This window comes from Podarcis pityusensis (genome assembly GCF_964106645.2).
Source record: "Podarcis pityusensis genome assembly, chromosome: 18".
Lineage (NCBI taxonomy): Eukaryota > Metazoa > Chordata > Lepidosauria > Squamata > Lacertidae > Podarcis > Podarcis pityusensis.
The window spans coordinates 5,186,997-5,198,880 of NC_138043.1; the positions used below are offsets into that span (position 1 = coordinate 5,186,997).

At 49.0% G+C, this 11,884-nt stretch overlaps 1 protein-coding gene across 1 annotated transcript in view; it reads left to right on the forward strand.

Annotated features, from left to right (window-relative positions):
* Positions 1 to 579: 579 nt before the first annotated feature.
* Positions 580 to 11,884, forward strand: part of LRRC25 (leucine rich repeat containing 25) — a 13,510-nt gene continuing 2,205 nt past the window's right edge. The window contains exons 1-2 of the mRNA XM_080989151.1: positions 580 to 673; positions 4,608 to 5,444. Coding sequence (XP_080845277.1) covers positions 4,609 to 5,444 — 836 coding nt within the window. The 5' untranslated portion in view covers positions 580 to 673; position 4,608. The remainder of the gene's footprint in view (positions 674 to 4,607; positions 5,445 to 11,884) is intronic.

Genomic DNA, 11,884 nt, shown 5'->3' on the forward strand with positions numbered 1-11,884 from the left:
ATATACCGTATTTTTTGCTGTATAAGACTCACTTTTCCCCTCCTAAAAAGTAAGGGGAAATGTGTGTGCGTCTTATGGTGCGAATGCAGGCTGCGCAGCTATCCCAGAAGCCAGAACAGCAAGAGGGATTGCTGCTTTCACTGCGCAGCGATACCTCTTGCTGTTCTGGCTTCTGAGATTCAGATATTTTTCTTCTTGTTTTCCTCCTCCAAAAACTAGGTGCGTCTTGTGGGCTGCTGCGTCTTATAGAGCGAAAAATACGGTATATTTTGTGTGTGTGTGTGTGTGTGTGTATATATATATATATATATATATATATATATATATAATTTTCTGTTTTACAATTTAAAATACTCCACCTTAGCTCCTCCCCTCTATTGAACAGACTCCGCCTCTTGGACCACCAGCTCCCATCCTGGCCCCTTGGGCTAAGAACCCCCGAAACCGAAACCCCCCAATTCTTGGAGGGTGTCTGAACACTGCCTGACTTGGCGGGTTGAGCAAGGCAAGGTTTCCCCAGAGCAAACTTTCCTTTCTGCTAGTATTTCCTCTCCTGCCTCCCGCCCCCCCCCCCACAAAGAGGGAAGTTAAGCTTCTCCTTTTTCCCTCCCCACAAGCGATGTCAAGAGTCCCGAGGCAGAAGGCAGACGTCTGAGATCTCTGCAGGAAGCAGGTAGGGCTGGGCTGTTTTGGGGGTTGGTTGAGGGGGCGCTAAGCACAGAATTGAGGGCCTCTCTGCCCTGGAGGGAGTTGGGGGGGTCAGTGCTGAAACTGTCAACATGTGAGCTGTTGAGTCGGGCCATTTGGGTCAGTGTGGTCGGCACGGACCGGCAACTGCTCTCCCGGGTTTCCCAGCTTGGCGGCGGTGGATGGGCACCCCCAGCCAGGACCTAGAGGTGTCAGGATTCGAACCCAGGACTTCTCACGTGCAAAGGATGAGCTGTGATCCTTCCCATGAAGGCGTCCCAAGGCCCTAGTCCTCATGAACCCGAATAACCACAGAATCATAGAATCGTACTCCAGCTTGCTGTAGGGCAGGAATCTCAGCTTAAAGCATCCGTGGCAGACGGCCGTCCGACGTCTGCTTAAAAACCTCCAAGGAAGGAGAGTCCTGGGTTCGAGTCCTGCCCTCCAGAGCAGGAGCAAACAAGCTTGCTTCCTCTTCCGTGTGACAGCCCTTGAGATATTTGAAAAGGGCTCTCATATCTCCTCTTTCCTGGGAGAAACATACGCAGCTCCTTCAACCGTTCCTCATCAGGCTTGGTTTCCTGACCCTTGGCCACCCTCCTCTGCACGCTTTCCTGCTTGTCCGTACCCTTCTTAAAATGGGGCGCACAGAACTGGACACAGTATTCCAGGTGTGGTCTGACCAAGGCAGAACAGAGAGGGACTTTTACTTCGCGCTGGTGCAAACAGAGGACTCTGTCTTATCAGTCTTTCAGCAGCGCCAGGGATGGGCGTAGCCTGGAGAGAGATTCAAGGGCCAGGGAGAGGAGTTTGAGGGCCAAATCCAGCACCCACCACTGCCTTAAGAGTATGAGATACACCTTCCTGTAACAGGTCCTCATCGCAGGCAGCAAATGTCAGGCTCTCCTGTGATTGCTAGACGCATCTCCCATTGGCCCCGGCCTCACGCCAAGGCTTCCGGGAGTTGTTTATTACTATTATTATTAATTTTTATTTTACAAGGTTGCTAATTGCACTTCCCCAGATGTTAACCTATTACAGCCTTTGTAAGAATGGATTCCAAGTATCGTTGAATTTGTCCATGTTTATCTGTTGTTCAGGGACGCGGGTGGCGCTGTGGGTTAAACGACAGAACCTAGGACTTAGAATCATAGAATCATAGAGCTGGAAGAGACCACAAGGGCCATCGAGTCCAACCCCCTGCCAAGCAGGAAACACCATCAGAGCACTCCTGACATATGGTTGTCAAGCCTCTGCTTAAAGACCTCCAAAGAAGGAGACTCCACCACACTCCTTGGCAGCAAATTCCACTGTCAAACAGCTCTTACTGTCAGGAAGTTCTTCCTAATGTTTAGGTGGAATCTTCTTTCTTGTAGTTTGGATCCATTGCTCCGTGTCCGCTTCTCTGGAGCAGCAGAAAACAACCTTTCTCCCTCCTCTATGTGACATCCTTTTCTATATTTGAACATGGCTATCATATCACCCCTTAACCTCCTCTTCTCCAGGCTAAACATGCCCAGCTCCCTTAGCCGTTCCTCATAAGGCATCGTTTCCAGGCCTTTGACCATTTTGGTTGCCCTCCTCTGGACACGTTCCAGTTTGTCAGTGTCCTTCTTGAACTGTGGTGCCCAGAACTGGACACAGTACTCCAGGTGAGGTCTGACCAGAGCAGAATACAGTGGCACTATTACTTCCCTTGATCTAGATGCTATACTCCTATTGATGCAGCCCAGAATTGCATTGGCTTTTTTAGCTGCCGCGTCACACTGTTGGCTCATGTCAAGTTTGTGGTCAACCAAGACTCCTAGATCCTTTTCACATGTACTGCTCTCAAGCCAGGTGTCACCCATCTTGTATTTGTGCCTCTCATTTTTTTTGCCCAAGTGCAATACTTTACATTTCTCCCTGTTAAAATTCATCTTGTTTGTTTTGGCCCAGTTCTCTAATCTGTCAAGGTCGTTTTGAAGTGTGATCCTGTCCTCTGGGGTGTTAGCCACTTGCCGATCAGAAGTTCAGTGGTTCGAATCCCCATGACGGGGTGAGCTCCTGTTGCTCGGTCCCTGCTCCTGCCAACCTAGCAGTTTGAAAGCACGTCAAAGTGCAAGTAGATCAGTAGGTACCACTCCGGCAGGAAGGTAAATGGCGTTTCCGTGCGCTGCTCTGGTTCGCCAGAAGCGGCTTAGTCCTGCTGGCCACATGACCCGGAAGCTGTACGCCGGCTCCCTCAGTCAATAAAGCGAGATGAGCACCGCAACCCCAGAGTCGGCCACGACTGGACCTAATGGTCAGGGGTCCCTTTACCTTTACTTTATATGTTGTTCATATGTTGTATGTTTGTATAAGTATTCGATCCAGTCATAGAAGGGAGCCGCATTTTTATTTTCCCAATTCAACATGATCAGCCTTTTGGGCCGTGGTTAAGGCAGGCATAGACAACCTTCGTCCCTCCAGATATTTTATTTTTTTTTAATTTTTAAAAATTAATTTTCACAAAATTATAAACAAAACAAACAGATAAACAAACAAGCATAGATCATAACCTTATTGAAATCACACTTATTAACATTGCTAAGTGACTTCCTCGCTTCCCCTTGGTTGAATTTCCATACACTTCCTTTTAACGGTTTTCTAAATCAAAGCTCTTATGAAATTTCACTTGAACATTAACATCCTTATATCCTTTAATTTTAAAATTAAACATATTGATTCATCACTTAACTTATATAAAATCCTAAACCAATTAAATACCTGCAAGCTATTTCCAATTAATTTAATTTTACATGTTTAAATAAATTAATTAAATTTTGTCCATTCTTCCTTATACTCCTCCTTCTGGTCGCGGACTCTTCCGGTTAGGTCGGCTAGCTCCGAAAACTCCATCATCTCCATCTGCCGGCCCTCCAGATGTTTTGGACTACAATTTCCATCATCCCTGACCACTGGTCCTATTAGCTAGGGATCATGGGAGTTGTAGTCCTAAAACATCTGGAGGGCCGAAGGTTGCCTATGCCTGGGTTAAAGACACGGAGAGTCCATTTGTATCGTCCTTTTCGTAAGGTTCCACGTGCTGGGCATACAATTCAAGAGGATATTTTGCTCTGTAAATGTAAGGCTGTTCCGTACGGTTCTGTGGACGGTTTCAGTTACCTTCTGCCGAAAATCTTTCAATACAGTGGTACCTCGGGTTAAGTACTTAATTCGTTCTGGAGGTCTGTACTTAACCTGAAACTGTCCTTAACCTGAAGCAGCACTTTAGCTAATGGGGCCTCCTGCTGCTGCCGCGCCACCGGAACACGATTTCTGTTCTCATCCTGAAGCAAAGTTCTTAACCCAAGGTATTATTTCTGGGTTAGCGAGTCTGTAACCTGAAGCATATGTAACCTGAGGGAGCTAAAAGCCAATGGATCCTCAGGAATTTTGCATTAGGTCACCCCAAATTCACCATCAGATCACATAGCATGTCCATGGCTACAGCCTGTACCAAAAAACCCATGCACCCACTGTTGTATGGGGCCGCAATGGCACAAAAACGCGGTTACAAAGCACGGATCCACATGGATCCTCAGGATTTTTGCATTGGGCTACCCCAAACTCACCGTCAAACCACGTCTATGGCCACAGCATGAACCACAAAAATCATACATCCGCTGTTTCGTTCAGAATATTTGTTTTCTTGTTTTCCTTCTCTAAAAACTAGGTGCGTCTTATGGTCAGGTGCGTCTTATAGAGCAAAAAATATGGTATCTTCCGTGATGCAGCTAAGATGTGTGAAGCAGGAACTGACCCAAGTTGTCTCCACGCTTGGGCCCGATCAGGGAGTGATGGGAAGGGGTCTTCACTGCCAACGGGACCCCTTGCCAACCTTTCCTTCCCCACATTCACCGCAGCCCCCTCTCCCTTTCCAAATCGTGTCTCCGCAGGATGTGGAGTCTCCTGGCGACCGCCATCTTCTGCCTCCTCGCCCGGCCCGTGTACCCCAACTGCCCTCTGCCCAACCAAACCCACCCGCCGGAGAATCTGGCCCGGTTCTTCCGGGACTCTGCGGATACGCTGGCACTCGCCGGCTGCGGAATCCTTGAAATCCCTGACGACGCCACTTTGGGGCCCCGGGTGGAAGAGCTGGACTTGTCTGGGAACGACCTCCGAAGCTTGCCGGACGGTTTCCTGAGCTGCGCCGCCAAAGTGAAGAAGCTCCGCCTGTCGAACATCGGCCTGAGGGAGCTGCCTGCCCAGTTCTTCGCCAATGCGTCCGGGCTGCAGGAGCTGTGGCTGGAGAAAAACGACCTCCGCTGGGTGCCAACCGAAGCGTTCCACGGCTGCCTGGGGAAACTCGCTGTGGATTGCCAATGCCCCGTGTCCGAGAGCGTCCTGTCCTATTGCCAAAACTGCTCCGGTGACACCGACTGCCACTGCTTTACCTCGGAGGGCCAGGCCCGAAACGTGAGCGACTTCCACGCCCAACAGTGCCAAGGCATGCCCGGTTCGCTCTATGCTGCCATCGTGGTGCCCATCGTGGCTGTGGTCCTCCTCGCCGGACTAGCTTATTTCCTGATCCGGAGGAAGGGGGCAGCTGCCATCAGCCAGAACAAGAGGACCTCCTCTGTGTCCGAAGGGGTGCACGGGCAACCGCGGTACATCAGCCACACCGGCCCGCAGGGCGAAGGCGGCCACGGCTGCCACGCCAACTACGAAAACATCGACCACGGGGCCGGAACCAGGCAAGGCAAACGGCGGGCCAGCAAGCCGTCGACAAGCAGGTAAGCTTTTTCTTTTAAAAAATGGTTTTATTTTTGCCTTCTTGGTTCCTGAAAACCTTAAGGAAGAATGGGGAATTTTTTATATATATACTCGCCAGAGTGGTGTATGATCTAGTTATCTCCCGCTTGGACTACTGCCATGCGCTCTACGTGGGGCTACCTTTGAAGGTGACCCGGAAACTACAACTAATCCAGAATGCGGCAGCTAGACTGGGGACTGGGAGCGGCCGTCGAGACCACATAACTCTGGTCTTGAAAGACCTACATTGGCTCCCAGGACATTTCCGAGCACAATTCAAAGTGTTGGGGCTGACCTCTAAAGCCCTAAACGGCCTCGGCCCAGTACACCTGAAGGAGCGTCTCCACCCCCATCGTTCTGCCCAGACACTGAGGTCCAGCGCCGAGGGCCTTCTGGCAGTTCCCTCCCTGCGAGAAGCCAAGTTACAGGGAAGCAGGCAGAGGGCCTTCTCGGTGGTGGCGCCCTCCCTGTGGAACACCCTCCCACCAGATGTCAAAGAGACAAATACCTACCAAACTTTTAGAAGACATCTGAAGGCAGCCCTGTTTAGGGAAGCTTTTAATGTTTAATAGGTTATTGTATTTTAGTGTTTTGTTGGAAGCCGCCCAGAGTGGCTGGGGAAACCCAGCCAGATGGGCGGAGTATAAATAATAATTTATTTATTTATTTATTTAGGAGACCACTGCTGATGAAAAGCATGTTGGGATGATTGACTCTGTGTGAAGCTGCACAGAATGGCACATAGTCAAAAATCCCAACTTGTTTACTCTTAAGTAACCAAGTTACTAGTAGCAGCGTCTTGTTCCTGCTTCGTCCATCCTGCCTGCAGCTGATTGTTTTCTGGAACTCTGCTTATGCTCTGCTAAGGTCTTGCTAAGCTCCTGCAACAGGTCAAAGCTGCAAAACAGCAATAAAACATTAGCAGGATTTTAACATTTCTTGTAATGTAACAACCACTTTGGATAATACAGACAGGTACGAAACATAGATTATGAAATAATACACAGTTGCAAAGACCCATGGAAGGGTCTCGAGATTCAGAGAAATCTCTCTATACGGATGCGCATCTGGTATAGTTATAATTTTTTATTTGAAAAACCAAATGAAAACGATTTCAAAAAATAAGTTAATTTATTGCTGAATGTTTCAATTTTGCAAACGTCACATAAAAACAGAAAGCGGATGGCGATAGCGGGCTTAATGGCAAATTCAATATATTTTTTAAACTATTTTTAAAAAGCATTTTCGCAGGCAGTGAGAGATTTTACTTTCTTGGGCTCCATGATCACTGCAGATGGTGACAGCAGCCACAAAATTAAAAGACGCCTGCTTCTTGGGAGAAAAGCAATGACAAACCTAGACAGCAGCTTAAAAAGCAGAGACATCACCTTGCCAACAAAGGTCCGTATAGTTAAAGCTATGGTTTTCCCAGTAGTGATGTATGGAAGGGAGAGCTGGACCATAAAGAAGGCTGATCGCCGAAGAATGGATGCTTTTGAATTCTGGTTCTGGAGGAGACTCTTGAGAGTCCCATGGACTGCAAGAAGATCAAACCGATCCATTCTGAAGGAAATCAGCCCTGAGTGCTCACTGGAAGGACAGATCCGGAAGCTGAGGCTCCAAGACTTTGGCCACCTCATGAGAAGAGAAGACTCCCTGGAAAAGACCCTGATGTTGGGAAAGATGGAGGGCACAAGGAGAAGGGGACGACAGAGGATGAGATGGTGGGACAGTGTTCTCAAAGCTACCAGCATGAGTTTGACCAAACTGCGGGAGGCAGTGGAAGACAGGAGTGCCTGGCGTGTTCTGGTCTGTGGGGTCACCAAGAGGCGGACACGACTAAACGACTAAACAATGACAAAGCTTCCACCTGGGAGGCCCCCAAGGTCACATCCAGGGGGTTTGAATCTGGGGGGGGGGGGGACAGTGTCCTAGGGAACTGTCTCCCTGGTTTTGTCTATTTTCCTCTTGACTCAACTCCCAGGAACTTCTCCATTCTGGTCAAAACATGGCTTGCAAACTCGCCCATAGGTTCGGTTTTCCAAACTTGGGTCTCCAGCTTTTGATGGGACTACAACTCCCATCACCCCTAGCTAGCAGGACCAGTGGTCAGGGATGATGGGAACTGTAGTCAGAATACAGCTGGAGGGCCAAGTTTTGTGAGAACCTGATTTAGAAAGTGGAAGAGAGGTGTCAGCAGACCTTAACTCCGAAGTAGGAAGTCCATACTTCCTCCAAAACACTTCCCTCCAGCCCAGAGGTCAACCGAAGAGAAAAACCCAAATGCAAACTCTCTTAAAATGCTGACTATCAGCAATTTGGGCTGCGGCGCCGGCAGAGGAGCTGGCTTTGCAGAAGAAGCTGAGGCAGAAACGAGATTTCGCCTGCGGTTTTTAAATGAGCGGCAGGGATCTGGTTTGTGCTCCGTTTGCGGAGAAGCAGAAGGCAGCTGTCTTCTGAAAGCAAGAAGCAAAAAAAGGCAGCTGTCTTATTTGCACAGTGCGTCGCAGAGCGGCGGAACTCACTGCCACAGGAACCAGGGACGCCCGGCAACTCGGAGAGCTTTTAAAAAGGATCAGACCACATTCACGAAGGACCAAGGCTATCCATGGTCACTAGCCGCAGTTCCTCAGCTGCTGATGGCATGTGGGTCTTTGTTTCTTCTTTCAAAATTTGGTATTCATTTTATAATGAATACAAAATTTTGTATTCATTTTATAATGGCACCCTCCCTGTGGAATGCCCTCCCACCAGATGTCAAAGAGAACAACAACTACCAGACTTTTAGAAGACATCTGAAGGCAGCCCTGTTTAGGGAAGCTTTTAATGTTTGATGTATTACAGTATTTTAATATTTTTTGGAAGCCGCCCAGAGTGGCTGGGGAAGCCCAGCCAGATGGGCAGGGTATAAATAAAAAATTATTATTATTATTATTATTAACACTAATAAACAACACATACAGAAAAACAAACAATGCAAACAAATTCTCGTCTTACCCTTCTTTTTTCTAAACATTGTTAAGTGAGCTTGCCCAAGTCCCCCCTATCTGATTTTCATTTTACCTCATCTTTAGCAGTTTACATATACAGTGGTACCTCGGGTTACAGACGTTTCAGGTTACAGACTCCGCTAATCCAGAAATAGTACCTCGGATTAAGAACTTTGCTTCAGGATGAGAACAGAAATCGTGCTCCGGCGGCACGGCAGCAGCAGGAGGCCCCATTAGCTAAAGTGGTGCTTCAGGTTAAGAACAGTTTCAGGTTAAGAACAGACCTCTGGAACGAATTAAGTACTTAACCCGAGGTACCAGTGTATCATAATTTTTAACCATTTTTTAATCACACTTACTTTTACCATTTAAATCTTCACATATTATCCCTTACAAATAATACTAAAATACACTACAGTGGTACCCCGCAAGACGAATGCCTCGCAAGACGGAAAACCCGCAAGACGAAAGGGTTTTCTGTTTTGGAGGCGCTTCGCAAGACGAATTTCCCTATGGGCTTGCATCGCAAGACGAAAGCCCATAGGGAAATGCTGGCGGTCGGGAGCAAAGACTTTCGCCCACAGCCGGCCTTCAGAAGAGGACCTCTTCTGAAGGCCGGCGGGGGGCAAAAGTCTTTGCTCCCCCCCGCCTGCCTTCCCCCCCCGCCTGCCCCGGGCGATCTTAAAATGCTGGCGGGCGGGAGCGAAGCGTTCGCTGCCGACCCCCAGCATTTTAAAATCTCCCCGGGACAGCAGAGAAGTCTCTGCTGTCCCGGGGAGATTTTAAAATGCTGGGGGTCGGGAGCGTTCGCTGCCGACCCCCAGCATTTTAAAATCTCCGTGTCCCGGGGAGATTTTAAAATGCTGGGGGTCGGAAGCGAACGCTTCGCTCCCGACCCCCAGCATTTTAAAACGCTGTTCCGAAGCGGGGCGGGGGGGGTGGGAACACCTTCTGAAGGCGGGCGGGGGGCGAAAGTCTTTGTCCCCCCTGCCTGCCTTCCCAGGGGCTTTTAAATCGCCCCGGACAGCGGAGAAGTCCTCCGCTGTCCGGGGCGATTTTAAAATGCCGCCCGCCAGCATTTTAAGATCGCCCGGACAGCGGAGAAGTCCTCCGCTGTCCTGGGGTTTTTTAAAATGCTGGGGGTGGGAAGAAAAGCCCTTGTCCCCCCCCCCAGCCTTCAGAAGAGGTCCGGGGACAGACTGTCCCCGGACCTGGTCTGAAGGCGGTTTCCCTAGGAACGCATTAATTGATTTTCAATGCATTCCTATGGGAAACCGTGCATCGCAAGACGAAAAACTCGCAAGACGAAGAGACTTGCGGAACGAATTAATTTCGTCTTGCGAGGCACCACTGTATCTTCTAACCCTCCAGCCTATATCCGCTTCCAAAGCTATTCTAAGATTTAAATATTAACATATTTTTTTCCAAATATTCTTTAAACTTCTTCCAATCTTCTTCCACCGTCTCTTCTCTCTGATCTCGGAGTCTCCCGGTCAGTTCGGCATGTTCCATATAGTCCATCATCTTCATCTGTCGTTCTTCGATAGCTGGTACATGTGGGTCTTAAAAGAGACATCTTTTTGGTCACGGTGAGGACAGGATTCTGAGCTGTGATGCGCCCTCTTGGGCCTGATCCAGCTGCTCTTCTTAGTTTCATTTTGTTGTTATTTTTGTTGTTTAGTCGTTTAGTCGTGTCCGACTCTTCGTGACCCCCTGGACCAGAGCACGCCAGGCACTCCTGTCTTCCACTGCCTCCCGCAGTTTGGTCAAACTCATAGCTTCGAGAACACTGTCCCACCATCTTGTCCTCTGCCGTCCCCTTCTCCTTGTGCCCTCCATCTTTCCCAACATCAGGGTCTTTTCCAGGGAGTCTTCTCTTCTCATGAGGTGGCCAAAGTATTGGAGCCTCAGCTTCAGGATCCGTCCTTCCAGTGAGCACTCAGGGCTGATTTCCTTCAGAATGGATAGGTTTGATCTTCTTGCAGTCCATGGGACTCTCAAGAGTCTCCTCCAGCACCAGAATTCAAAAGCATCCATTCTTCGGCGATCAGCCTTCTTTATGGTCCAGCTCTCACTTCCATACATCACGACTGGGAAAACCATAGCTTTAACTATACGGACCTTTCTCGGCAGGGTGATGTCTCTGCTTTTTAAGATGCTGTCCAGGTTTTGTCATTGCTTTCCTCCCAAGAAGCAGGCATAATGGAGCCTCTATGACAGAGGCAGTCTACCTTAGAGTGGGAGAAGGTGGTGGCTCCCATATCCTTGTGGGGCTTCTTGTTTAGGGCATCTGTGAGGACAAGGATGCAGGATCCAGCGGGTCTCTTTTTAGATCCCCCGCTTTCAGAATTTGCACCTGAATTTTGCGATGTGAGCTCCCCAACCCACCAGCGGGCCCCCCCAAAAGAGCATATATTGTTGGGAGAGCAAGCAAAACGCATATATCCCTGAAAGCAGCCCATCAGAGGAAATTGCGAAAACGTGTACCTGCTAGCAGAACTGTTCGTGTACAACAGTTGAATTGCGATGATCTTTTGTTTCTTATTTTTGAAAATTGCAGTAGATTGGGGAAATGAGAGAAATGAACAGAAAGTGAAACTGCTTATAGAGGAATGTATTGAGAGGGAAAGGCACAGAGATGTTGAACGGCTGTCCGTTTTGGACGGGGCTAGGAGGTCACCCCAGGCTGTGCGTTGCGTAATCTGGTGGTGTCAGAAGAGGTGTAGGGGAACGAAAGCAGTGGATCTGCCCCCTGTACCTGCCCCCAACAGAGCAAACCGAGGGGCATCCATTGTGGTGGCAGAGAGCACCATATTTTTATCTCTATAAGACGCACCAGACCACAAGACGCACCTAGTTTTTGGAGGAGGAAAACAAGAAAAAAAATATTCTGAATCTCAGAAGCCAGAGCAGCAAGAGAGATCGCTGCGCAGTGAAAGCCGCTATCCCTCTTGCTGTTCTGGCTTCTGGGATAGCTGCGCAGCCTGCATTCGCTCCATAAGACGCACACACTTTCCCCCTTACTTTTAAGGAGGGGAAAAGGTGAGTCTTATAGAGCAAAAAATACGGCAATTTTTCTCTTCCACGGCTAGCAATTCCAATTGTCGCTGAGTCACGGAGACTCTTGGATGTTGAGACAGGATGTTGCGAGCCAGGCGTTTGTGCGCACCCGTTCCAAAGGTGGTGGGAGAGTCACATGCCCATCCCGAGACAGCTCACGCTCTTAGCTAATTTCCGATGGGGCAATTTTCTCACTCTGAGCTGACAGGAAAAGATGTGGGGGTTTTTTTGGGTGTGTGTGCAAATCCGCAGGGTGCAATGCAACCGCTTGTTCCAAGGAAACTGGGAGGGGCTGTAGCTCAGGGGAGGAGTGCTTGCTTGGCATGCAGAAGGCACCGGGTTCAAGCAGGTTGCCTCAAATTTCAGCAGTG